The sequence below is a fragment of the Marmota marmota genome, unplaced genomic scaffold, assembly GCF_001458135.2.
Source record: "Marmota marmota marmota unplaced genomic scaffold, marMar, whole genome shotgun sequence".
Lineage (NCBI taxonomy): Eukaryota > Metazoa > Chordata > Mammalia > Rodentia > Sciuridae > Marmota > Marmota marmota.
Genome location: NW_025999949.1, coordinates 4,736,774 through 4,760,727, shown reverse-complemented (window position 1 = coordinate 4,760,727; position 23,954 = coordinate 4,736,774). Strand labels below are relative to the sequence as shown.

General features: G+C 41.4%; 1 protein-coding gene across 1 annotated transcript; it reads right to left on the bottom strand.

The window, feature by feature from the left end:
* Positions 1-9,714: 9,714 nt before the first annotated feature.
* On the bottom strand, positions 9,715-21,515 carry Baalc (BAALC binder of MAP3K1 and KLF4; the record flags this gene model as incomplete). The annotated part of the gene is made up of 2 exons (XM_015486272.2): positions 9,715-9,990; positions 21,303-21,515. Coding segments are annotated over 2 exons (324 nt in total), but the record flags the coding sequence as incomplete, so codon positions are not given.
* Positions 21,516-23,954: the final 2,439 nt, after the last annotated feature.

The following is a 23,954-nucleotide window of genomic DNA, read 5'->3' as shown; positions in this document are numbered from 1 at the left end:
TGTTAGAACCTTCTGGGGAGTTTCTAAACCCCTTGATGTCCAGGTCTCGCACCAGACCAATTAAATCAGAATCTAGTTTATGGAGACCCAGGCATCCATAGTTTTTTAAATCTCCCCAGGTGATTCAAATGTGCAATCATTTCTAACTGACCAGTCTGTGATTGTAATTCTTTCTATGGGTGATTTTTTTTTTTTCTTTTAAGTAAAGAAAACAATCCTGTTTTACACAGTCCACAGTGAATGATTGAGAGGCTACCATGCAGAAGACACAGTGCTATCCACCAGCTCTGGCATTTCATTCATTTTTCTTTTTTTGAAATGGAGTCTCACTGTGTCATCTATGTTGGCCTTGATACCTTGGGCTCGAGCAAGCCTCCTGTCTCAACCTCTGCAATAGCTGGGTCTGCAGGCTGGCATTTCATTCTCTTTGGGATCCAGCCAGTTCAGAGCTTCATTTATTTGGGAACAAAGAGGAAGGAGCAGTTATTCCTTAATGTTTAGATTTTAAGAGATCCTGAATGTTTAGATATACTATGCATCTTAAAGACCCTCAAAATTTATTAGTAATTTTAATACTGTGGTACAAGACTGCTTCTGATTTATTGCAGTTGAGAAAAAAGTTAAAGGTGCAATTTTGCAGCTAGGGTGCTATAATTTATCCTCAATTGGCACTGACAACTTGAAGTGCTGAGATACTGGTGCTATTAAAAAAAAAAAGCTGCGAGGCTACTTTATTCCCTCATGACAGGAAGGAAATGAACATTTACTGAGGATTTATTCATGGCACAAGGGACAAAGCATGAGTGTTTATACATAGGCAAACAAGTTCAAACCCCAGCTTTGCCACTTCCTAGCTGTCTGGCCTTGAACCTTTGTTTCCTCATCTGTAAAGTGAAGTGGCAGTGCTGTTTGATGGATCAGAGATAGTGGACCTAAGTGCCTAGAATGGTACTTGACATAAAGTAATGATTATCATGTGCAGACTCCATGCTATCTACATGTTATCTCACTTAGTCCTCACTGATAAGATCTCAAAAAGATGATGTGATTTCCACTGAGGGAAGTGAGTCTCCACAATGTGCCCCAGGGCACAGTTGGAAGATGTCAAGTTAGCACAAGCTTCAGGTACAGGAGACAAATCCTATCTGTTTTTCTAAGCCCTCTGGCTCTCACCCCTTGCTTTTCAGGTCATACATGGCTATTTTGTACTATTAGAACACAAGCTGGATAATGCAATACAATTTAAAAGGCAAACAAAATGTCAAGGGTAATCTTATTTACTTTTTCCTTTAAAAGAAGAATTTTACCTGAACGCCTAAGAAATGAAAACTGCAAAGCTCAATCTAGCAATAGATAACTAGACTTTGCTGAGTTAAATCTGGACGGTCCATTGTCTCAACATGTCACATCCTTTAATAGTTCCATATTCCCAAGAGAATTAAGCTTAAATTCTTATGCTGGCCTTTATTGTCTCCCATGGGAGATGGCTTGTGGGAACAATTTGAAATAATTTCAAGTTAACTATTGCTGAAGTGATTTAAGGCCTCACCTCAAAGGGGACTGAGTAAGATAGCCCAGCTTGGTGCCCAAGAATAAAGATGTTTAGAGGACAGATAATAAAATCCTGCTACATAGGCCATCCGAGTGAAGGTGTACAGGGATCACTTGATGTATGGTGCAGGAGCTTGGGACAAAGAATGGACCTGGGATGTAAATCATTGAGGCCACAGAATCAATCAGATGAAGCTGTCAAGGGGTTTAAAAATAATGGTAGAACCTATTAAGGAAAGGTTGAAAAGGAGACCTTAAGAAATATTAACACTTAAGGAGCAGGTGGAACAAAAATTGGGAGATTGACAAGTCTAGAATCATAAAGGTAACATCACAAAGACTGAGAACTTTTTCTTTTTTGACACCAGGGATTGAACCCAGGGACCCTCTACTGCTGCGTTACATCCCCATCCCATTATTATTATTAATTTTGAGACAAAGTCTCACTAAGTTGCTGAGGCTGGCATCAAACTTGTGATCCTCCTACCTCAGCCTCGCAAGTTACTGGGATTGCAGACATGTACCAACCACCTGGTTTGATAGAAATTTTATGAGGGATATTAACAAACTGACACAGAAAGGTCAAACAGGATGAGGATTGAATTTGGCGGTTAAAGTATGGGTGGCCCTAGAAAATAGCTTCAGTGGGATAGTAGAATTGGGGGTGAGATGGTAGAGGCCTGAGAAGGAAAAGTGAAACGAAGAACTTGAACTGGAGAACATAGCCTGCTCCCTGGCAACTGAAGACTTTTCTGGCATTCCAAGCAACTACTAATTGTAGATGCTTAATTAGTAAGCATCCAGGAAATATTATGTCCAGCATGTTGTCTTAGATTCTGAGTTGGGTTAACTAATGCAAATACCTTTTTCATCAGGGAAAACGAAGCAGGACACTTGACCAACACAAGGTATGGTGCAATTATTTCCCCTGGAATCCTCTCCTAACCCATGTTTGCTATGGTCTCTTCAGAGAAGCAATGGATTCAGGGGTGGGCACAAGCACTCAAGTAGAAGTGTATCATGGGCAGAACAAGTCAAACAGCAAAAGCATTTTGGTAAAACCAATTGTAAGCAGGTATCAAATACTATCAGTTGGGGATCTGGAAAAAAAAATTCCTTGAATAAGTCTAACTCTGAGCCCATCACTTGGATTGTAAAATCTTGTGAAATTATGGTAGCAAGTTTTTTTTTTTTTTTTTAATTCAAGTACTCAAGTGTGGAATGCATTTTCTTATCTCGGGTTCCACTACCCCCCAGTGGTCATCTACAATGTTCATTTCTATTGCTTGCCTGCCCCTGAAACTACGTAGTGTGACTTCTGCTAAGGTGCCTTTTGGGGGCTCCTTTCCAAGTTACTTTTTACACCTAGGATATGTCAGAGGTTACTTCTGAAGCAAAACAGACCATTTATCTATTTTTATTTTAAAGCCTATTATTGTACAACATATATAAAAAGAACATTTATAGATCCATGGCCCCAGGACATAGATCCCCTGCTAGGAAGGAGGATTATCTACTGGCAGAAACCAGGTCTTAGTATCATGGTCTAATATTTTTTCTAAAAAAGAGGAGAGGATGCTGTTCACATCAATGCCTGCAACCACAGCAATGCATCTACCCTGGAGATTAATGAGAGAAATATTCCATAAAGGAGAATGTTCTTCAGCCAGCTACCTGCTGGGTAACTGGAGCTTAGTACAGCTGGGAACGCCCTAGGAGCTAATTTAAAACACAGCTTAGCATCACCCCACCCAAGGTCAAGGGAGCTCCCATCAGTCACTGACTGGGGCATGCTGGGATAGGGAAGGAAGCACCAATAACACCAGTGCCCTAGCAGCTCCTTCTTGGATGTGATAGGAGAAGCCCACAGGCCAAGGAGAGCAGATGGCTTCGCTGGAAGTCCCCAGGGGTGTGCTAAAGGAGTTGAGGGGAAGGGAATGGTGGGGGTGGGGGAGGTTTGCTGCAGAACTGTGTTCTTCTATCCTGTTATTCCATTCCTTGGAAACCAAGTTTCAAAAGACTGAGGACTGGTCCACACATACCTGGTTATAAAAACATGTGGGTATTTTTCTGGGGGCATTGTATTCATTCTCTAGGGCTGCCATAACAAAGCACCACAGACTGGCCTAGCCAACAGACTTGACTTTACCACAATCTGGAGTCTTGAAATCTGAGATTAAGGTCATTTTTTTTTTTTTCCCTGAGGCTTCTCTCCTTGGCTTGTAAATGACCATCTTCCTCTGATGTCTCCCAGTGTCTTCCCTCTGTGTCTGTGTCCTAATTTCTCCTTTGTAGAAGGTTACCAATTAGATTAGGGCCTACTCAAATGACTTCATTTTATCTTAATTACCTCTTTACAGACCCTGTCCCCAAATAGTCATACTGTGGGTATGAATGGGAGGGGGGTGTTGGGATTTGATTCGGTCCATAAGAGATGCCCTGCTTGAAAACGGAAATGTTTTGGTCAAAGAATAGGTACACTTTGAATGGCAGTTTGACCAATTTATTCAAATTTAAAGAGTGGCAGAACCATAAAATGCCACTTTGGCTCTAAGTATGATTTTGAGCTAAAGGCACTTATTAAAAAACAACAATGCAACAGCAGGTTCAAAAAGAACGTTCAGGTCTTCCTTTTTCTTTCTAAGTAAGGGATAATTCTCACTTATAAAAGATGTCCTCCGTACTAGGATGAATGGAACGTGCTTATCAGCAGAGACAGGGACTTGAGGCTGAGAGAATTCTGTACAAAAAAAATTTGCTAAAATTACTCTTCCTTTGGTCTTCCCATATATTTTGGCTACTTTCCACCATTGCATTTCTTTGGTCGGCCTCCTATAAAAGCACTTTTTTCACCACCCTGTGGCTCATTTCTTCATGAGGGCTCCTGTGTCATATAAAATTTATATCAAATATATATGCATGCTTTTCTCTTATTGGTCTGTCAATTTAATTCTCAGGCCCTGTTGGGGACCCTAGAAGGGTCACCTATGACATCCTAAGTAGTATCACAGATTTCTTTGAATGCGCAATCTTTGAGATTCTTTCTCATACCCTTTGCAATGTGCGTATTATCAATTTTAAAAAATTTTGCTAATCAGGTGAAAAGGTAGCAGTATCTTGGTTTCAATTTGCTTAATTGCTGATGAGACTGAAGATCTTCTGGTGTTTTATTGGAGACTTAAGTTTCTTTCTGCCTGTTTTATCTTCCTTTTTACTTTTGGTTCTTATTCTCATTTAAAAAAATGTGTATCAATATATAACTCTGTCTTTAAACTTGATTTATGTACATTTTTGCCAAAGAAGTTTTTTTTAAATTTTTAATGTAGTTACCTATCTATTCTCTTCTCACCTTCTCGAGGATAATTAACTCCGTGGATAATGACCTGGCCCTTTCAGCATCAACTTTGCCCTCTATATAGAATCGTTGCAACAGATGAGAAATGGACTCTAGTCTGTCCCCACATTAAAAACAAAACAAAACAACTCTCCTTGACCCTTCATCTTTTTCTAATTACTGTCCTCTTTTGAGAAATTTTGCTATGAAGTAAAGCAAAAAGTTTTTCTATTCTACTTCCTCTCCTCCTGTATATACTCATTTCAGCATTTATCATCTTAAATCATCTGAAGTTGTTGGGATCATTCATTGTTTGTATTGTCTGTTTCTTCTATTTAAACATCAGCTCTATGATGAAAGGGACCAAATCTGTTTTATCTCAACTTCTGGCACATTGAAGCTTCTCAATAGAGTAATAAAAGAGTGAATAAATGCTTAATTTTAAAAATTAGGTCATACTTGTAATTGGCCTACTCAGAAAATTTTCCTGAGATTGACTACTACTCAGACTGGCAGGAAAGGATAAGAAGATCTTCTGTATGTCAGTAATTCCTGAAAAGAACAAGAAAACCAGACATTTGGGAATATAATTTGGAGCAGAGTTTGCAAACTCAAATGTCTTTGGCAAGTGACAAATACAGAGATTATCATGTACAAGCCACAGTGAGTGGTCAGTATCATCACAATCCAGAGACCCCAGCTCTGGCCCATGCAGACTGTGGCCAAGTGGCATTGACAGTACAAGAGGGAAAGATATTCCCAAGTCTTCAAAAGATAAGGGCTGGGGTTGTGGCTCAGTGGTAGAGCACTTGTTTAGCATGTGTGAGGCCCTGGCTTTAATTCTCGGCACCACCACATACAAATAAATAAAATCAAGGTCCATCAATAACAAAAATATTTTAAAAATAAAATCATGGCATTTGCAGGTAAATGGATGGAGTTAGAGAAGATAACACTAAATGAAGTTAGCCAGTCCCCAAAAAACAAACACCGGATGCTTCCTCTGATATAAGGAGGTTGATTCATAGTGGGGTAGGGAGGGGGAGCATGGGAGGAATAGATGAACTGTAGATAGGGCAGAGGGGTGGGAGGGTAAGGGAAGGGGGTTAACAAGGATGGTGTAATGTGATAGACATTATTATCCAAAGTACATGTATGAAGACACAAATTGGTCAACATACTTTATTTACAACCAGATATGAAAAATTGTGCTGTATATGTGTAATAAGAATTGTAATGCATTCTGCTGTCATTGATTTCTTTTATTGATTAAAAAAAAAAAAGTTTGCATACCAACTAGAATTGGGTTTGGCTGTAAATAGTGACTTGAAGCAGCAGCTTAAGTGAAGTAAAAATGTCTTTCTCTAACACACACGCACACACGCACACACGTGCGCGCGCTTAAGGGTGTCCAGGGCTCATGGGACTTGTTGCTTGGTGTGGCATGGCTTTCATTCCTTAAATCATTTGCAGACCTAATGGGCAGATGTGACTCCAGCCATTACTGCCTCATTCCAGGCAGCAGGAAGCAAAAGAGAAAGGAAAGCCCTGGTGTTCTTTTATAAGAATTCCTGAGAGCTTCCATTCCTCACTTTCATCATTTCATTTGGAAACTGGCAAATGTAATCTTCAAAGTGAACTAGCTGTGCCTATCTAAGGAAGAAGGGGAGAATGTGGATCGGAATTCTAAATCGGGAGTCTCTGCCAGAGCTGGCTATTTATGTGAAATTCCTAAGTTTTTGCTGAGAAGCAGAACATGTCAAATATAGCATGTCCATCATCTGGTCTCAGCATAAGAGTTGCCAGCAGTGGGAGCTGGGAACCCTGCTTAGAGGAACAAATCCGAATGGTGTGCATTTCTGTGACATGTGGCACAACCAGCAAGTGTGGACTGATGAGGGTCAAACAGATGAAGGTTAGCAAGGTTTAGTCGGGGCGTGCAAACAGGAATGTGTGCCGGCAGCCTGGAGAGTGGGGAGCACTGTAAAGACGGGCAGTGCAGAAAGGGTGAGGAGGTACAGCCTCCCCCACCTCCTAGGGGATTGGCAGCAGCCTGGGAGGACCCTGCTTCCCTCCCCTTAAATCTAGGCAATTGTTCTAAGCGGTACAATTTCCACCTCCTTTGAATTCTAAAGTCACTTTGCCAAAGGTACCTTCTTATACCAGGTCAGGGTCACCCTTTCTGGAGGGATGACCAGACCCAAACTCTCCAATCAAGAGCTCACCAGTCCTCTCCAATAGCCCAAGTCACCCTGTTATACCTGGGCTTGGCCCAGTCTCAGATCAGTGAGAATTCCCTCTAAGTGCTGAGTCTCCCAGCCAGGCTGACCTTGTTTCTCTCAGAGGCATCAGGTTATGGTGGAAAGCACTGATTTTGCAGGTACACTTCCTTCTCTTTTGTCTTAGCATGATTGTCTACTGGCTGAGCAGACTATAAATACTTTCTTGGGTAAGAATGCTCTTGGCTACAATTTACACTAACAAGAGTGTTTTTTAAGATTCATAGGTATCACTAATGTAAAATATTTGGGGTTTTATTGTCTTTTTGTTTGTTTTGGTCCTAGGGGTTGAACTCTGGGGCATTCTATCACTGAACTACATCCCCATCCCTTTTTACATTTTATTGAGTCAGGGTATCTAAATTGCTGAGGCAGGCCTTGAACTCGGGATCCTCCCGCCTCAGACTCCTGAGTTGCCAGGATTACAGGAGTGTACTAACTCAACTCTGCCTGTAAAAAGGCCTTTGTTGAAACTTAAATTTATGTGAAGAGCTATTAAAAAAAATTTTTAAGGCTCCAGTAAAAATTCTTTATAACCATCTATATATTTGAAATTAAGGACTTTATTGGCACAAACTCTGCAATGGAAAGTATTAACCCAGTAGGATGGATAGTAAGAATCAGCTCCTGTCTTAAACACACATGAAAAAAGATGAATTTTCAGTGCCATGGTTTAGCTTCTGGCCACCACCCCAGTGGAATCCAGATTGTTCTGCGGAGGGCCAGATCACATGCGCTCTATGCCCTTCTTCCCCAGAAGTGAGAAAGCGTTTCTATACACAGACATCTATACACACAGAAGACCCAGTGAACTGAGAGGAATAAGGTTATAAAGAGAAGCTGGGCTTAGCCATAGCCCATAGTACAGTGACTGGACAGCACACATACCCTGGAGGGACAAGCCCTTGAATTTATGGGACCATTGCCAACCTCACAGTTGGGGGTGCCTGTTGAGTGATGCCACTGCACACATAGAAGTCACACGTTTTACTTGTTTGTAAAAATTTCAGAACATAGAGTTCCCCAAAAGCCCTTTAACAAGGAATCAAAATGACAAAGGTTTAGAAAGTGATTTTTGTATATGGTAAAGGCTTATACAGTGACCAGGTAGTTTGACATAAATCTACCCTTGGCATAAAAGCGAGATTCCACTGCAGAGCCACTCACAGCACACAATATACCTTAGGGTCTAAGTCAGTCTCCTAATTAAGTTTGCTGTTGGATTCAGCATGTGCAGTTGTAATTGGCTAAACAGCAAATCCCTCAACATCTGCTTACTAGCTGGCACAGGCTTGACATTTAATGTTCAATTACTAAATGTGTCTTCTATAAATGAAATGATGAACAAATAAAGCTACTTGTGTTTGAGGACTAATAGCAGATGAGTGGTTGAGTATCTGAATTTTAGCCTGCTTATGTTAGTTTTCTGGACTATGTTACATAAACACACCATCAGGCTGCCTATTTCTGCTAAATGTGGTTTATTAGTATAGTTTGGTACAACTTTAACCCTACCTTTTCTAATCTTAGTCATGTCAATAATCCTTTAAAAATCATGCTACATTATTTCAAAGGAAAATGTCAAGCTGAACATATTTTTAAAAAGTGCTAGAAAATTATTCCTATCAAAACCTCATTTCACTGTGTTAGCTTCCTATTCTAACACAGTGCTTATCGATCTAATGTCAATGTGAATACACATCAACCAGGTACTGGTTTTCTAAAGTAATTACTTTGCAGATACCAAGATGATCGAGTCCTGGGGCTGTGCACAGAGAGGCCAAAGGGAAGCCATGTGTGCCGCCGCATGTTCCTGGGTGACCTCCCTCCTGTGAGCAGTATCCAGTCTTTGATTAAAATTGCAAATGACCCAAATGGAGAGGGGAAAAAAAACCTTCGAGAAGGAAAGGGAACCAGAAAGCTAAGAAAAAAATGCAATGTTGGGCTGAGTCTTGTGGGAGAGGTGTCCCAAGTTGGATGCATAGGTCACAAGGATCATGTCATTACAGTTCAGAGGGCAACATATGGACACCAGCTTAGGAGGACCTATCAGGCCAATGAAAACATGTCTGACCATGTCAGAGACCTTCCAAAGATACTCCAGTGGAGTTACTACCTATGAAACTGGATCTAATCTGAGCTAAGGAAACAAGAATAACAGAGTTTTCCTGTTTCTCAGGTTCTGATATATTTGGGTTGGGAGCTGGGTGAAAGCCAGCTTTTAAGTGAAAACAGTGTTTTATTATGACACTATTTAAAAAAAAAAAAAAAAAAGCCTGAAACTGTTCACTGCCAAAGCCAAGAGAGCTTGGCACTGGTGTGTAAATCTCTCACCCAGGAAATCCATCCCTCCTACTGAACTGTTGGATAAACCAACCTGTGGCTTTGTCTTTCCACTTCTATACCAGACCCTATTACAGGGAGTGCAAAGAGCCAAACCTTTAATAAGTTGCCATACATTTGGCAACTTATTAAAAGATTCAAGGGTTGTTCAATACAATCACTTTATGTGACAAACAGGAGGCTGAGAGAGTCCCAACAGCTCAGGTAGTTTTTGTTGTTGTTGTTGTTTTGCGGCCGGGTAAAACCATCTCTCATTCAGCAGTGTCCACATATAGCAAATGGGGCTCTCTTCTTTAAGGTTGCTTGATGGGAACCAGTACCATGAAGGGCACTTCAGAAGTCCCTCGGCTCTTCTACTCAGAGGACATTCTGCTAATTGACACAGTTCTTTGTGATTCTTTTACTTCTGTCCATCTGTCGGATGCTGTCTGTAACGTTAATGGTGACTTCTTTTGCAGACATCCTCTTGGTATCTCTTTTAGCCTGTTTAAAAAAAAAAAAAAAAAAAAGGTTTGAAACAGTGAATTGAGTTACTAAGAGATTAAAAAAATCCTCACATTGACATTAATTTCTGTTAATTGTTACAAACACACAGGTCAGAAGAATGACCTACAAGAACACATGTAAGTTCCTACTCAGTGATATTTTAAGTTAAATTTAGTACATGAAAAATGTAACAATTGTACATATTAATGGTGTATCATGTTTCTATATATGCATACACTTATTTTCAGAGGTTTCTCTGAATTTCCAATGCCAGGTTCTCACCTAGTGAGAACCTGGCAACAGACATATTCATTATTGAGCAAATGAATTCGCTAACGTCCATCAAAATAGATAAAAGTTCTCAGTTGGCTTTAATAAGGTGCTTAAGTTTTTGAGCTCTGGAGTCAGACTTGGTTCAAATACAGTCTATATCATTCACCATGGGCAATTATTTTTTAAAACGTTCCTAATCTTATATTTCCTCACCTGTAAAATGGGGAATAATATTATCTACTTCACAAGGTTGTTATGGTGCATACCATACTGCCTGTTACTAAATAAAATGGTAGGGGAAAAACTCTTGCAGAGTAGAATTATTCCATGTCTAAGTAAAGACAGATCCGTGATAAAGCCTAGGATTAACTTTAAGTATTAAAGCATTAAGTAAATTATAAGTTCTTCAATATGTGCCCACCCACCACTTCTCCCAAGGGGTGAATGACTAGAAGTGGGGTTTATTTCATGCCCATTCCACTCAACTGTAAGCATGGAGTGACTTGAGATGAGCCTTTCAAGTCTCCCCAGGGATGCGTGAGGTTATGTGCTGCCCATCCCCCCTCCAGGGAGGACCTGCTGCCCAGCTCCAGGGAATACTGTCAGCAGACAGCTTATAGTTGTCCCTTCAGGAGTGACTTCAGCTTCAGAGAGCCACCTCACTCAAGGTTGAACTTCTGTAGGTGGCCCAGTGTGGTGATGAAGGGAAGGAAATAAAGACTTGACCCTTTTGGCCTAAGGTAGGCCAGGTCTGGTGTGCCATTCAGCTGCAGAGCTCCCATGGGAGCTGACAGAGGCTGCTGTCTGACTGTACGGTGGCTCATCTTCCCCTTCCACAGGTGGTGACCCTAGAGGCACTTCCTACTGAACATCCTGTGTAATGATACGTCACAGTCTGCTTCCTGGAAAACAGTCTCAGATCCTGTGGAGCAGCTCTTATAGAGCAAGGATCTGTCCATGCTGGCTGTGAGTCTGGAGTTGCTAGATGTCTGTTTTTCATTCAGCATGGCCCCTAAGCACAAGCCAACCATGTCATCCATAGGCATCCAAAGAAATGGTGGACTGTTCCACCACTGGACAAAAAATAAGCAGCTCTGAATTTATTAGCAAATTATAGGTAGGTTTCTATCATGTCAAATAAAAACCTGTATATTTATAGTGGCTGCTGGTGATGCCCCCTACACATTCCATTTATTCAGCTGATACCTCTGGCTCCCAGCTACTAAGCCTTGGCTCTTAACTACTCATAGTAGCACTGTTCCAGAAACTGTCATCATATGATTGGAGCCACCTATCCCAGAAATGCCAAAGAGGTTACACACAAATTCCCGGCCCTATCCAGTGTCTGATTATTGGGATTAAAAAAAAAATCTGGTTTTTGGGGGGGTGGAGACTGTGAAAGATGAAGTTTGGCCAGGCATGATGGTACATGCCTATAATCCCAGCAGCTCAGGAGGCTGAGGCAGGAGGATAATGAGTTCAAAGCCAGCCTCAGTAAAAGGTGCTAAGCAACTCAATGAGGCCTTGTCTCTAAATAAAATACAACATGGGGCTGGGGATGTGGTTCAGAGGTTAAGTGCCCCTAAATTCAATCCCAGGTACGCCCCCCCCCCCCCGCAAAGTGCTACCTCTTCTGCCTCATAGAGCTACAAATCTGTAGCCACTCATGTTCCAGAGCTGCTTATAGTATGAAGATAAGTCCAAACTACAACTGTTCAGCTCGGCTCTCATGCTTGCTGAACTTGATCCTCTGTCCTAACCTTCTGCCCCCACTAACATGCAAGTTTCAATCAATCCCTTGCATCTTAGGCTCTGCTTCTTGGAAACCTGGCCTAAGATAATAATTTGAGTGATCTGAGGGGCACTCAAGGAAAATCTCAACTGTTGCTTTAGACTTATTCATTAATTTCAAGAATAGGTTTTCACTATTTTCCTCTTAATGTTCCTGGCACCTCTCATCAATTCTGAGACATAGGAGGCCCTCAATTTAACTTTGAGTGGATGGATGGATGGATGAACAAACAAGCACCCTGCCCTTGTCCATGTTCTTTTGCTTTAAAAACCATTAGTCAGTACTGTTTAGATTTCTTACACCGAGGTCTTTGAAGCTGGAACTTGCATCAGGACTAGCACTTACCTCCTACCTGTTCATCACACAGGTGCTGTGCAGGAAAAGAAGTTACCAATGCTGTGACCTAAAGAAAGATGCGGTGATGGTGAGGCCAGTTCCGTTGGACTTTTATTTGGGGCATTATTACTTGAATGCTTTGAAAACGGGAGCAGGGAATAGACAGAGGCCATGATTGAAATGAGCTAAATTGCTGGCAGAGTCCCCCTAAGTTGGTGGGGGATAAGAGTTTTCCAGAATAGAAATACAAACTTTACAAACTACAAAAGTACTTTTCTTTAGAACAGTATTGGCAAGATTTTACAAACGGTTATTTGATTATACACAGAAAATGTTCTGTTGTATTTTGGTCAATTTTTAAGTTTAAAAAAATCTGAGCAAAAATTCAGTAGTTGGATGATTCTGTATTTCTAAGCCTGTGTAAAGAGTCAAAGGGTACAAAATCCTTAGAGCAGCCACTGAATCACAACTATAGCGGGACAGTTTCTTAAATCTGTGGATCATAAGTCTGTACCATGGAATGTTCAGGGCATAAGCCTTGGAGTCAGACCTGGACCTAGTGAAAACCTTGCTTTAACCTAAGTCTTATTCTCTTACCTGAAAAACAGGGAAATAATGCCTGCTTCTTAGATATTTGGAGAGAATTAAGTGCGTCACTTAGCATTGAAAAAGTGATCAATTCTGGTTTGCCTAGGACTGTCCCATTTTAAAATAAAAGTCCCACATTGCAGAATCTTCTCCAGGCCCTAACAAATCAGGACACTTAGCCACCCCTGTTATAGCTATTGTCATTAATTTCATTTGAAAAGTTGTGTCAGGAAACATACCAAATTGATGTCATCATTTTAATATAAGGTTTTTGACAACTACTACTTCTAAATGGCAACGACAATAATAATTCTAAAAGATACCCTTTTGGATAAAGGAAAACTAGAGTTCTGTAGTTCAGTTATAAGCCCAGAAGGTTCAAGCCACAAAGAAATCCACTTGCAAATAATTACTGTATTAAGTTTAACAAAGTAAACAATTAAAACAACGTGTTTTCTTGGAAACAGTTTTTAAAAGAGAAGCTTTAGAATCTGAAAGCTTTGGAGTCAACTGAAAGGTACCCACTCCATTTACAGCTGTGAGGATATCAAGATGGTTGGTAGTCACTATAACCTAGTTACAACTTGGAAAGTTTACAATCCAAGCCCAGAGAAGAGCAAGAAAGACTACAATTCTAGGTACCTGCTCTAAGGAGGCGGGAATGTAGTTCAGTGATAGAGCACTTGCACAGCATGCATGAGGCCCAGGGTTCAATACCCAGGGCGGCGGCAACAACAACAACAAAAAAGTGGGGATCTTCCTGCCTTCCAATGAAAAAATAGAGCTACATAGGTACAAGGAAAAATTATGACATTTTGTCCCTCAGGTCACTTTATATAACAGATTTGTTCCCCCTTTTACATGGTATTTAACAAATACCACATAAATGTATTTATTCCCACACCCCCCTTTTAATGATAGGAAAAGAAAATATGTCCCTATTGTAATCAGTGGCTTTTAAAAATCCTATGGTTCTCAATTTGATGATGAGAAAATCCTATTTGGCACCTTTTTCTTTTACAGCTGTCTAATTCAATCCTTTCTCCACTTCTAATATTCTTGTTTTGTGAGCTCTGTCACCATTGACACCTCTTGTTTCTCACCTAGTTTGACAGCTTTTCTATTCTCTTGCCTCATTTTAATTTCTGCAAGCTTAATATCCTGTGAATCATGAATTTTAGTCTTTCTGGTACTGCCTCTTTAATTAAAAGTCATTTATTGGCTGCCATTTCTCAAGGGTAACCAGATTGACTGTGATCACTTCTTGGCAGTCTCCAACCCAGATGGACCAGTTTCTCTTGGGGTTCAGAAGTCAGGGAGTGATCCAGCTCATTCCCTATAGAGGTAGAGACAGCCTGGCTGCTCTATGGAGAACCGGACTCGGGACAGCTATTAAATTTGCTCAGTCTTTTCTCAGTTTCCCTCCAAATGGAAGTAGATATTTTCTCAGCTTTATTTGGATTCCACAACTGTCTGCACCTAATATGGAATAGTACAAACCTTTTCACAGATCTTTGCAGATAAATCTCTAAGTCCTGCTTTTCTTTGTTATCAGACACTGTTTTTTTCTATATTACTAATATATAAATTTTTTGCTGGTACTAGGATTTAAACTCAGGGTACTCTACAAATGAGCTATATCCCCAGCTCTTTTTTATTTTGAGACAGAATTTCACTAAATTGCCTAAGCTGGCCTCAAACTTACAATCTCCTGCCTCAGCCTCCCAAGTAGCTGGGATGACAGGCAGTGTCCAATACACCTGGCTATATTACTACTGTTTTTAAAGTATAAGAACAATGCATAATTATGGTAAAAAAAAAATTAAGAGTAGAGAAGGGCACAATGAAAAATAACTCTTGATTCCAGGCTCTGGCCCCTCGAGCTGTCCCCACAGATAATCCTGGCTACTAACTTTCTGTGGAGTGTTGCAGGGATTTTCTAAATATATACCATCAGAGTGCTGCTATTCTCTCTCCCCACACCCTACTTTCATCCTGGCCTCTAACCACAGCTTGAACTGTATATTTATTTACTTACTCATTTTTTGTTTTACTATCTCATCAGATTACAAACTTTAAGAAGGTCAGGACCCAGTTTATTTTGCTCACTACAGTATCCCTAGCATCTAACTTAATGTTTGTCACATAATAGAAACCTAATAAATAATTGGAAGAACACATGTGAGAAGGTAAATCTTCAGAAAGAAAAGGCAAGAGAAATCTCAAGAGAACTTGTTTGCATTGCTCTACCTAAATGCCCAACAGCTTTCCTCCTGGATTTCAATTGTGTCCATAATTGATTGTTCCTTGCAACATTCCTGAGAGACAGATGAGAATCTTACTGTATTTGACTTCAGCTATCTCACTGCAAAATCATACAGGCTAATGCAATTTGCCCAAGGCCAACATCTCATTGGTGGTGAGTTGAACTAGAGATGGTGGCCCCAGGTTCCACATCCAGTCTCCCACAGTTTTGCCAAAACTCACTAACTTTTCCACTACTATACCTCAGATAATGAGAAGCAAGGACGTGTGGTTTGGAGGCAGACAGATGGGAGTTGGAATTCTAGCATAGCCAAATCATTACTCCCTGGGCCATGTTGGCCAATATTCAGCTTCTGAGCCTCTTTTTCTCAGATGGGGAAGGACAATGTTTACCTTTCACAGTTGTAAGGGCGAAACATAATGCCATATATAGTGCCTGGCACATAGTAGGAACTCGAAACATTTTTCCTCTTTGCTATTGCCTCAGAATATTGAAGACCAGTGCCTTGCAAGTGGCAACTCAAGATGTTTGACTTCTTTTGAGTCAGGTCTCCGTTAAAGCAATACTGACAATAAGAAACCTCTAGTTGTTCCCAAATTCTATATATTGGTTTGCTGTTTCATGATTTTCATAGCACTAAGGTGAAGCCAATCCGGGAATATTCCATCTTAGCAACTCTACTAGGGGCCAGCTGTTCATCTTGGAAGACAGGGATCAGACTTTAAGGCAAAACTTTCAAGGATTCCCCAAGCTTGGAAAGAATACTGAGCTCACCACCGCCCTCTGTCCAGTTCACACTTAGAAGGGCACTTCCCCTCTTTGGTTTTTCCCCTGTGGGTTCTTTTGTTCTCTCCTTCCTTTTGATGTCTAGTGTTTGTTTTGATGTCTTGTGTTATGAGGAGAGACTCATCATGACTTTCCAATCTCTTCCCTTGGCTCTTATTACTGTTGTCCAGGAGAAATTCTAGGCTCATCCTATTCTTCCTCCTCTCTTGACCTCCTCTCTCAGCTCTGTGGGGCTTCAGCCATCCTTCTGACTGTTGGCCAGACACTGGGAGCGGGACAGAAGGAGGAAGCCCTTTAGCTAAGAGCTCTGTCCAGACAAGGGCTAATTCCTTTAGCATAGTCTGGGCATTTTGCCAAAAATAATAAAACAACTGGAAAATATGCAGCTTTTGAAGACACAAAGGCTCACTGGGATGCTGGCCACATACTTGGAGCTGTGTCTGCTTAGAGCTACGTCCACATATATATTTCTACCTTCTCTGAATTTTGTGTTTATGGAGTGTCGGGGCTTGGGATGGGAGTTCTAAGCCCAAGGAAATGGCACATGAGGGCTAGAGAATAAGCAGAGGCAGCCCTGAGTTCCTGAACAACTAATCAGCTGAAGATGAGCAATACTACAGAGCCTCCTTGCCTGTTGTTTGAGCACAGCTGGGGGACTAGGTGAAGGAGACTGAGCTAATAAGTCAACAGACACTACAGAGTCAATAAAGTCCCAAAAGATTGAGGAAATCAAGATGCAACAAGAGAGCTCCTGACCTAGATGGTTGAGTCCAATTTGTGAAAGATCACTTTTTGCCACAGTTGTTTTGCCAGGTAGCATCTATTAATACCAGGTAGAAGGCAGGGCCCAGGGGGAGTTGAGAAAGGAGGGTGTGGTCTGTTAGATGGCGCATAATGTGGAGGAGGACTCGGAGCAGCAGGTGCTTTTTGTTCACTGTTGTGAGCTGCGCCCCATCACCCTTTAGAAAGCTATTTGAACTGTGGGATGCATCTGTGCTACACAGAGCTGCTACCCGCTATTAGTGACCTTCCAGTTCTTTCAGAGCATCAATCTGTTTGTAACTGCTTTATTTACATTATCTGTTCCAATCCTTAGCCCAATTAAAACTGGCAGCTGCTCCAGAACAAATGCCACACCTGCTTTGCTCCCCTCTTGGATCCTTGGTTCTAGAACAGCGCTCAATGGACATGTGATGAACGGCTCTCAAGAGCACTATAGGAACCGATGAGGAAAATTTCCAAACCTAGTTGGGTTGTCTTTAACACACACACACTCTTGTCTGAATGACAAGGCCACCTTGAGCATGTGGGTAGGGCTGCAAGCTTCTCCAGAGGAGTCTTCTGGAGAAGGAAAGCTTTAAAAAGAAAATGCCAAAGAACCATCTGCCAGACAGCCTGATGGGGCACAAGGGGAACACTGTCAAGTGCTAGCACAGTTGCTCCTCTCCTTACCATGGAATTACATTTCAAGAGACCCATTGCAAGTTGAAAATAGAATAAATCAAAAATGTATTTAGTACACATAGTCTTCCGAACTTCATAGCTTAGCAACACAGTCCCCTTGTGATTGTCGGGCTGAGTGGGAACTGGGGCTCCGGCTCCTGGCTGCCCAGTGTGGAAGAGGACTATATCTCCTATTGATAGTTCAGGAAAAGATCCAAATGTAAAATTCAAAATATGGTTTTTATGGAATGCCCATTGTTATTGTGCTATTGTAAAGTCAAAAAATCATCAAGTCAAGCCATCGTCACCCAGGGACCATGGGTAGGTCATCTTGGGGGCATGGAGGGAGTGCAAAGGAAGACCAGCAGATACTGAAGATACATGAAGTTTCAGCCCAGGGTAAAAGATGAATTAGAAAGAAACCATAAATCCAAGTCCTAGGAAGGAATAGGAAGAACGCTCTTTCCTTTAATCAGATTCTAGTTAACCTGAAAACCTTCCAGAGTGTTGGTGGTAAGAAAGCTCTGCAGCAGAAGCCTCAGTTAGAGGTAAACTTACCTTATAAACTGACACCTTAGATAGAAAACCTTTGCCTTGGCCTTTGAGGGACTCTAGATGTCTGTTGTCTGATTTATCTTCAGATGCAAGGACCACTGATAAGCTTCAGTAATTGTCTGAAATCTTAAAACCAAAGCTATCTGCTCCCTGATCTCATTTTGAAATAGTTACAACATAGCCATCCTTAGTTAATTCATAAAAACAAGAGCACAGAGAGCTTGCCACTGTGTGCATTTCCCTGGGGCCACACTGGTCAGGTGTGTAGCTAGTGCTCTCCTGTGACTGTGTCCACCGCTGCTAGAATCTTGCAGCTGGTTCTGCCTGGCCCAACTTTAACTGTTACATAGGCCTCCAGAATATGGGATATGTTGGTGGGGAAGAGCTTTCCTTAGCTATCTCTTGTTATTGTCATCTGCAGTTTATAGCTGAGAACTATCAGCATTTTAGATACTGATCCAAATGTTGTGAGAATTAAGTGAGGTGATATATTGGTGCTTAGGCCCTTATGCTATACCTAGAACACACAATTAAATGCTGTCATGGGTTTAAGAAAGACTAAGTACAAATCACTGATACTGGAACTCATCCACGGATGGCAAGAGTATAAAATGGTACAATCACTTTGGAAAACTGTTTGCCCAGATCTATTAAAGTCAAATACAGACCTATCCTACAATGCAGCAATTGCACTCCGAGGTATATAACCTAAAGAAAAGAAAGTCCACCAAAGAGCATGTGCAAGAATATTAATAGCTGTGATGTTCACAATAGCCCCAAACTGGAAATGACTAAAATGTCCATCAAGTAGAATAGTTAAACTGTGATGTAGTCACATAAAATATATAATACACACACACAATTAAAATGAAGAAACTGCTGCAACCTCACAATGATGTGGGTAATTTTCACAAGGATAATGTTGAGCAAAAGAAGCCAGACACAAAGGGTACAACAGTATGGTCCCATTTATGAAAATCTCAAAAATTAACTGATCTATAATGCTGGAAGTCAAAAGAGTGGTTATGTTGTGGGGGATAGATGGTGACTAGGAATGGGCACAAGGAGGACTTCTGGGGCATTAACGTTCTGTCTTCATCTGGATGTGTCACCTTACAACAATTCACTGAATGTATGACTGGTGCATTTTGTGTGTGGTATGCATGATAGACTGCATTATTGCTCCTAATCTTTCATTCTCCTTACCTCTCTCTTTGCTACATTAATGTTGGGCTGGTCTATTTGACTTGCTTTGACTAGTGTTGTTTGTGGATATGATAGGAACAGAGACATGAGATGGGTTCAGGTCTTTGGCTTTGCCCCCTTGAGTTTTCATCAGAGTTATGAGAAAAATATGCCCTAGAGATTGATTGTGCCCTGGTATAATTTCCAGAATAATGCACATGGAACAGACTGAGCCAGACCTGGAAGCTAAAGTCAGACTTAGTCCATTTAAGTTGCAGCTGACCATGAGGGAGGGAGGAAAGGTGGTTGTTTAAGCCACTGAATGTTGACAGGCTTTGTTACACAGCATGACATACTGTTAGTAGTTAACTGATAAAGTATTTTTTTTTTTAAGAACAATAATGTAAGATCTTATGTTCTACCTTACTAATATTCAACTTTCTCACTGTAAAGTTATGTCACCCATCTAGCATTTCTACAGCTATGTCCGGGTCCTGTATTCATATCACACACTCAAATGAACCTGTGGCTGAAACCCTGCAGGGGCTGGCTCTGCCTGACCCTACTTTAACTGCCACACAGGCTCCCAGAATCCCTAGCCCACAAAATGGGAATGCTGCTTGCTTCACCATGCTCTTGGGAAGATTTAATGAGCCAGTTAACCTAAAAGTACTTTCTAATATACAAAATACAACTTTGACATGATGGATGAGGGCAGAAAGTAATGTGAGGAAATATAATACATGGATCATGACATCCACCAGGCGATTTTGCCTCCTCCCTGCTGAGGGCCATCCTGGCTTAAAGAGTGGGGTCATGTGTGTGGGGAAGAGGCTAGGGGACAAATGTCTGGGCCTGCATTAGAACTGTCACCAAATTTCTGAGCATGGTTCTCAGACCCAGAATGCCTTGAGAGATGGCAAAGTGATCAGGTCTACAGAAGGCCAGCTTTGCAGAGGCAAAGCGGACAATAAAGGACCCTAGGAAGCCACTGTTGTGCTCAGAATTAACTCCCATTGCCTTCACAGTGTCTGAAGGGCTCCAGTGTTCCTTTTATGGGTTGTGGTGTCACATATTGAACTATCCTTTGTTAAACTGCACTGCCCTTGTTATATACATCTTTGTTGGTAACCGCAGGCCCATCTCTTGACTCATTTTAGTAATTTTATTTAGACTATGTGGATAAGGAATCTGATTCAGAGAGATTGATTTCTGCCAGGCTCCTTAGTTAATGAATATTAGGCTGAAGTGGCAAGAAGTTTTTGACCAAAGATTTAGACAAGCAGCTCACCGATGTGAGCAAGAATTCTATCATTCGACAGCAAACTGTGCCTTCAGAAAACGGGTGGCATGGGCCTGAAGGGATAGGACTAGTGAGTTTTAGCAGGAGAGCGGAGAAGATGAGGCATAGGGAAGATGGAATTTGGAGGGAGGCTAGAAGGAGGAGGGGGAGGAAGAAACTGCAGCCCCTTGAGCCTGGCCTACCATCAGGATTCTGGCTTGTGCCCTGTCACACCCACGGGAGGACCTGATGGTGGCAGGAGGAACACTTCTCAACAACAACTCTGGGTGAAAAAGGTTTAGAAAGGATGCCAGCCAACTTCAGGGATACCAGAGCCCTGCCTCCTTTCCAACAGCAGCATTTTGGAGTGATGCCATCACACATTCTAATGAGGACCATCTTTGGGGAAACTTCCACTGCCCACCTGGCTGGAAGGTGTGTGGTCACTACCACATTGGTCTTATACCTTCATTCTCTCCCTGTTCCCTACCCTGCCAACCTGAGACTGGCCTGTTGCCTGGACACGGGCTGCCCTAGAGAAGAAGTCACTTGAACAAAGCGGTGCTTAAACACAACACTTCTTTTAGAGCACAAATATCAAGGACCCATTTCTGCTGTTTCAACAAAAATGGCAACCCTCCAGGCAGAGGTTGGAGTGAGGTTTACAGTAATTTTATAGGGAAAGGGTGGAGAATATCTATTGCTGAGGTGCTCCTTCCCTGGACAGTCTGGGTGGTCCTGACCTAGAGCAAGTTCCACCTCTCTTCTCCAGTCACGAGCCGATTCTGTGGTTGCAGCCCTACCTCTGTGGTCCAAAGGCCATTCTGTTTCTGGGTCAAAGGGCCTGAGCTGAGGCTCTGGGAATTCTGGCACTGGGTCCCACAGTTCATCATCTTCTCTTGGTTGGATATTCCACCTGGGGCTGTAGGTCGGGGAACACCATTAGAGGACAGTCCATCTTCCAGCACACCTGAGGAGGTAAGCAGAGGGTGGCACCAGAGGCTTTTACATGGCAGTTATTGTAAACAATTCCAAACTTGGGAGAAAGAGTTTAAAAAAAAAAAAGAGAAAGGAAAAAGTCACCAGAAATCCCACCATGCAGAATTGTCCTTTTCTATAAGAATGTGTTCTTTTTTTAATAAAAATAATTTTGTGACCTGAAATTTTCACTTGAGACATTGATTTCCCATATCATGAACTATTCAGCCATATTATTTTCACACTTATGTTGTAAGGATGTATCACCATTATTTAACTAGTCTCTTCTGATTGAATATTTGTTTCCCCTTTTTAATAATAAATGTTACTGGGATGAAACTCCTTGTGGTTAAAGTCATTCTAAAAAATACTTTTAAAGATTCTCTGCTGCTTTTTAAAAATTCTCGATTTCTTGAGCCAAGTTCTTGCTAAATTGTTTAGGGCTTCACCAAATTGCTGAGGTTGGTCTTGAGCTTGTGATCCTCTGGCCTCCGCCTTCTGAGTCACTGGGATTACAGGCACGAGCCACAACACCTGGTTAAAGCTCTATTCTTAATTCCTTGGTATAAATAGCTAGAAGAGAGATTACTGATTTGAAAGTGATATAGATATTATTTCAATAACTCCATCTCAGTGTTGAACTACACACAAGTGCCTCCCATAACAAATGACAAGAAATTAAAGAAATTTAAACAAATAGCCTCACTGAAAAGCAAGCAGAAGATGACATTGAGGAATTCATGAAAGATGAAAAGTATCTGATTGGGAAGACAAAAGGGCCTAGAAAGCATGAGGGAGGTGCCAAGTGGACAGAGGTCCTGCAGTAGCCACTGAGAAGTAGGAGCAGCCAGGTGGGGGGCACAGGCTACTCCACCAGCAAGACGACAGTGAGGTGCTTGATTTAGAAGGGCTGTGCACTCTGTGGCATTGGATTTCACTTAACAAAACTTGAATTCAAAGACAAAATTACTAAGAACTTTAAGATGCTCTTGCAGAACATCAAATCTGTCAGGGCCTCTGCTAAGCCCTGCGGGGGTGGGTGTCCCTGTGCAGCTGCGTTACACATTCATGAAGTCAGCCAGGCTGAGGCAGATCTGGTGTGGCCTAGAAGCAAATGGCTAGTCCTTCCCTGTCAGCAGCCCCTCCATTCCTAGGGGCTTCTATAAACAGACTAAACATCTTTCATTTGTCTGGCGTTTTCACTTTTCATTGATGTCTAAACCAAAATTATAACTTATTTTTTTAAACCTCCGAATCCAAGAATTTATATCCTACTTTTATTTATTTTGATTGAACCCATGGATACTTTACTCTGAACCACATCTCCAGCCCTTATTTTTTATTTTGAGATAGGGCCTCACTAAATTGCTGAGGCTAGCTTTGAAGTTGTAATCCTCCAGCCTCAGCTTCCTGAACTGCTGGGATTACAGATGTGTGCCACCATGCCTGGCTGTGCTACTTTTAGAGGACATAGTTTTTTTGTTGTTGTTTTGTTTTTGTTTTTTTAGCTTAAGGAGTATATTTAAAAATTTTTTAAATTTAATTTCCTTCAGCTCTAAATAGTCTTTATGGCAAAGCAGCATATTTTTGGAATGGCATATTCTGGGCTCCTACACAGAGCATATATCTCTGGATGATGAGGGAAAAATTATTTTTCTCTTGTATTCTGTATTTTGCAAGTTTTCTAAGATTGAGTCTTAAAACAAAACAAAAACCTAGGAAATACAATTTAAATCTGTGCAGCAAATACCTGGTTGGTTGCAGGCAGAAGTAATGGTTAATGACCCCATAATCCTGACCCCATGGGGTGACCTCTTACAACACCGAGTAGATAACCCCTGCTCATTGGATGGCAGTGCTGGTCCCTAAGTGGGCCCTATTTTTCTATTTGTCAGAGTTTTCTGCTTATTAGGCTCACTATGCTAGTGGCTTAGCACTTGGCTGATTGCTGATTCCTAAATCAAGAATGTAACTAATGTGGCTATTGAGAGGGGCATAAGGAGATGAGGCAGATGGTACTGTGCCAGAAATAGGTGTGCATTGTGCATGGTGCCAGACAACTGTTAGAACCTTTCTGCATGTTGTGTCGTTTCATCTTTATAGGGGCCCCGTGAAATGGGAATCATTATTCAATCTCTTCATTGTCCCACATTCTGGGCTCCATCTGCAAGTCTACTGTATACTACCTCTCTCAAGCCAGGGAGGTGGGAGAATCATCTTTATTTTACAGGCAAAGCCGTCCCCCCATAATTTCTGATTCAAAAGGGACTCGGGAATATTAATTTTTAAAAGTCCTCTGCCCATCCAGAGATTCTGATATGGGAGATTCTAAAGACTGCAAAGTTTTGTTTACATTATATACAGATCTATCTATATCCATATCTATGTGCGACAGTTGATACTTATGCTAATTTTGAGGATTGCATATACAGTCTCATCCATATTTTTTCCACAGTGAATCTTATTAGCAGTAAATT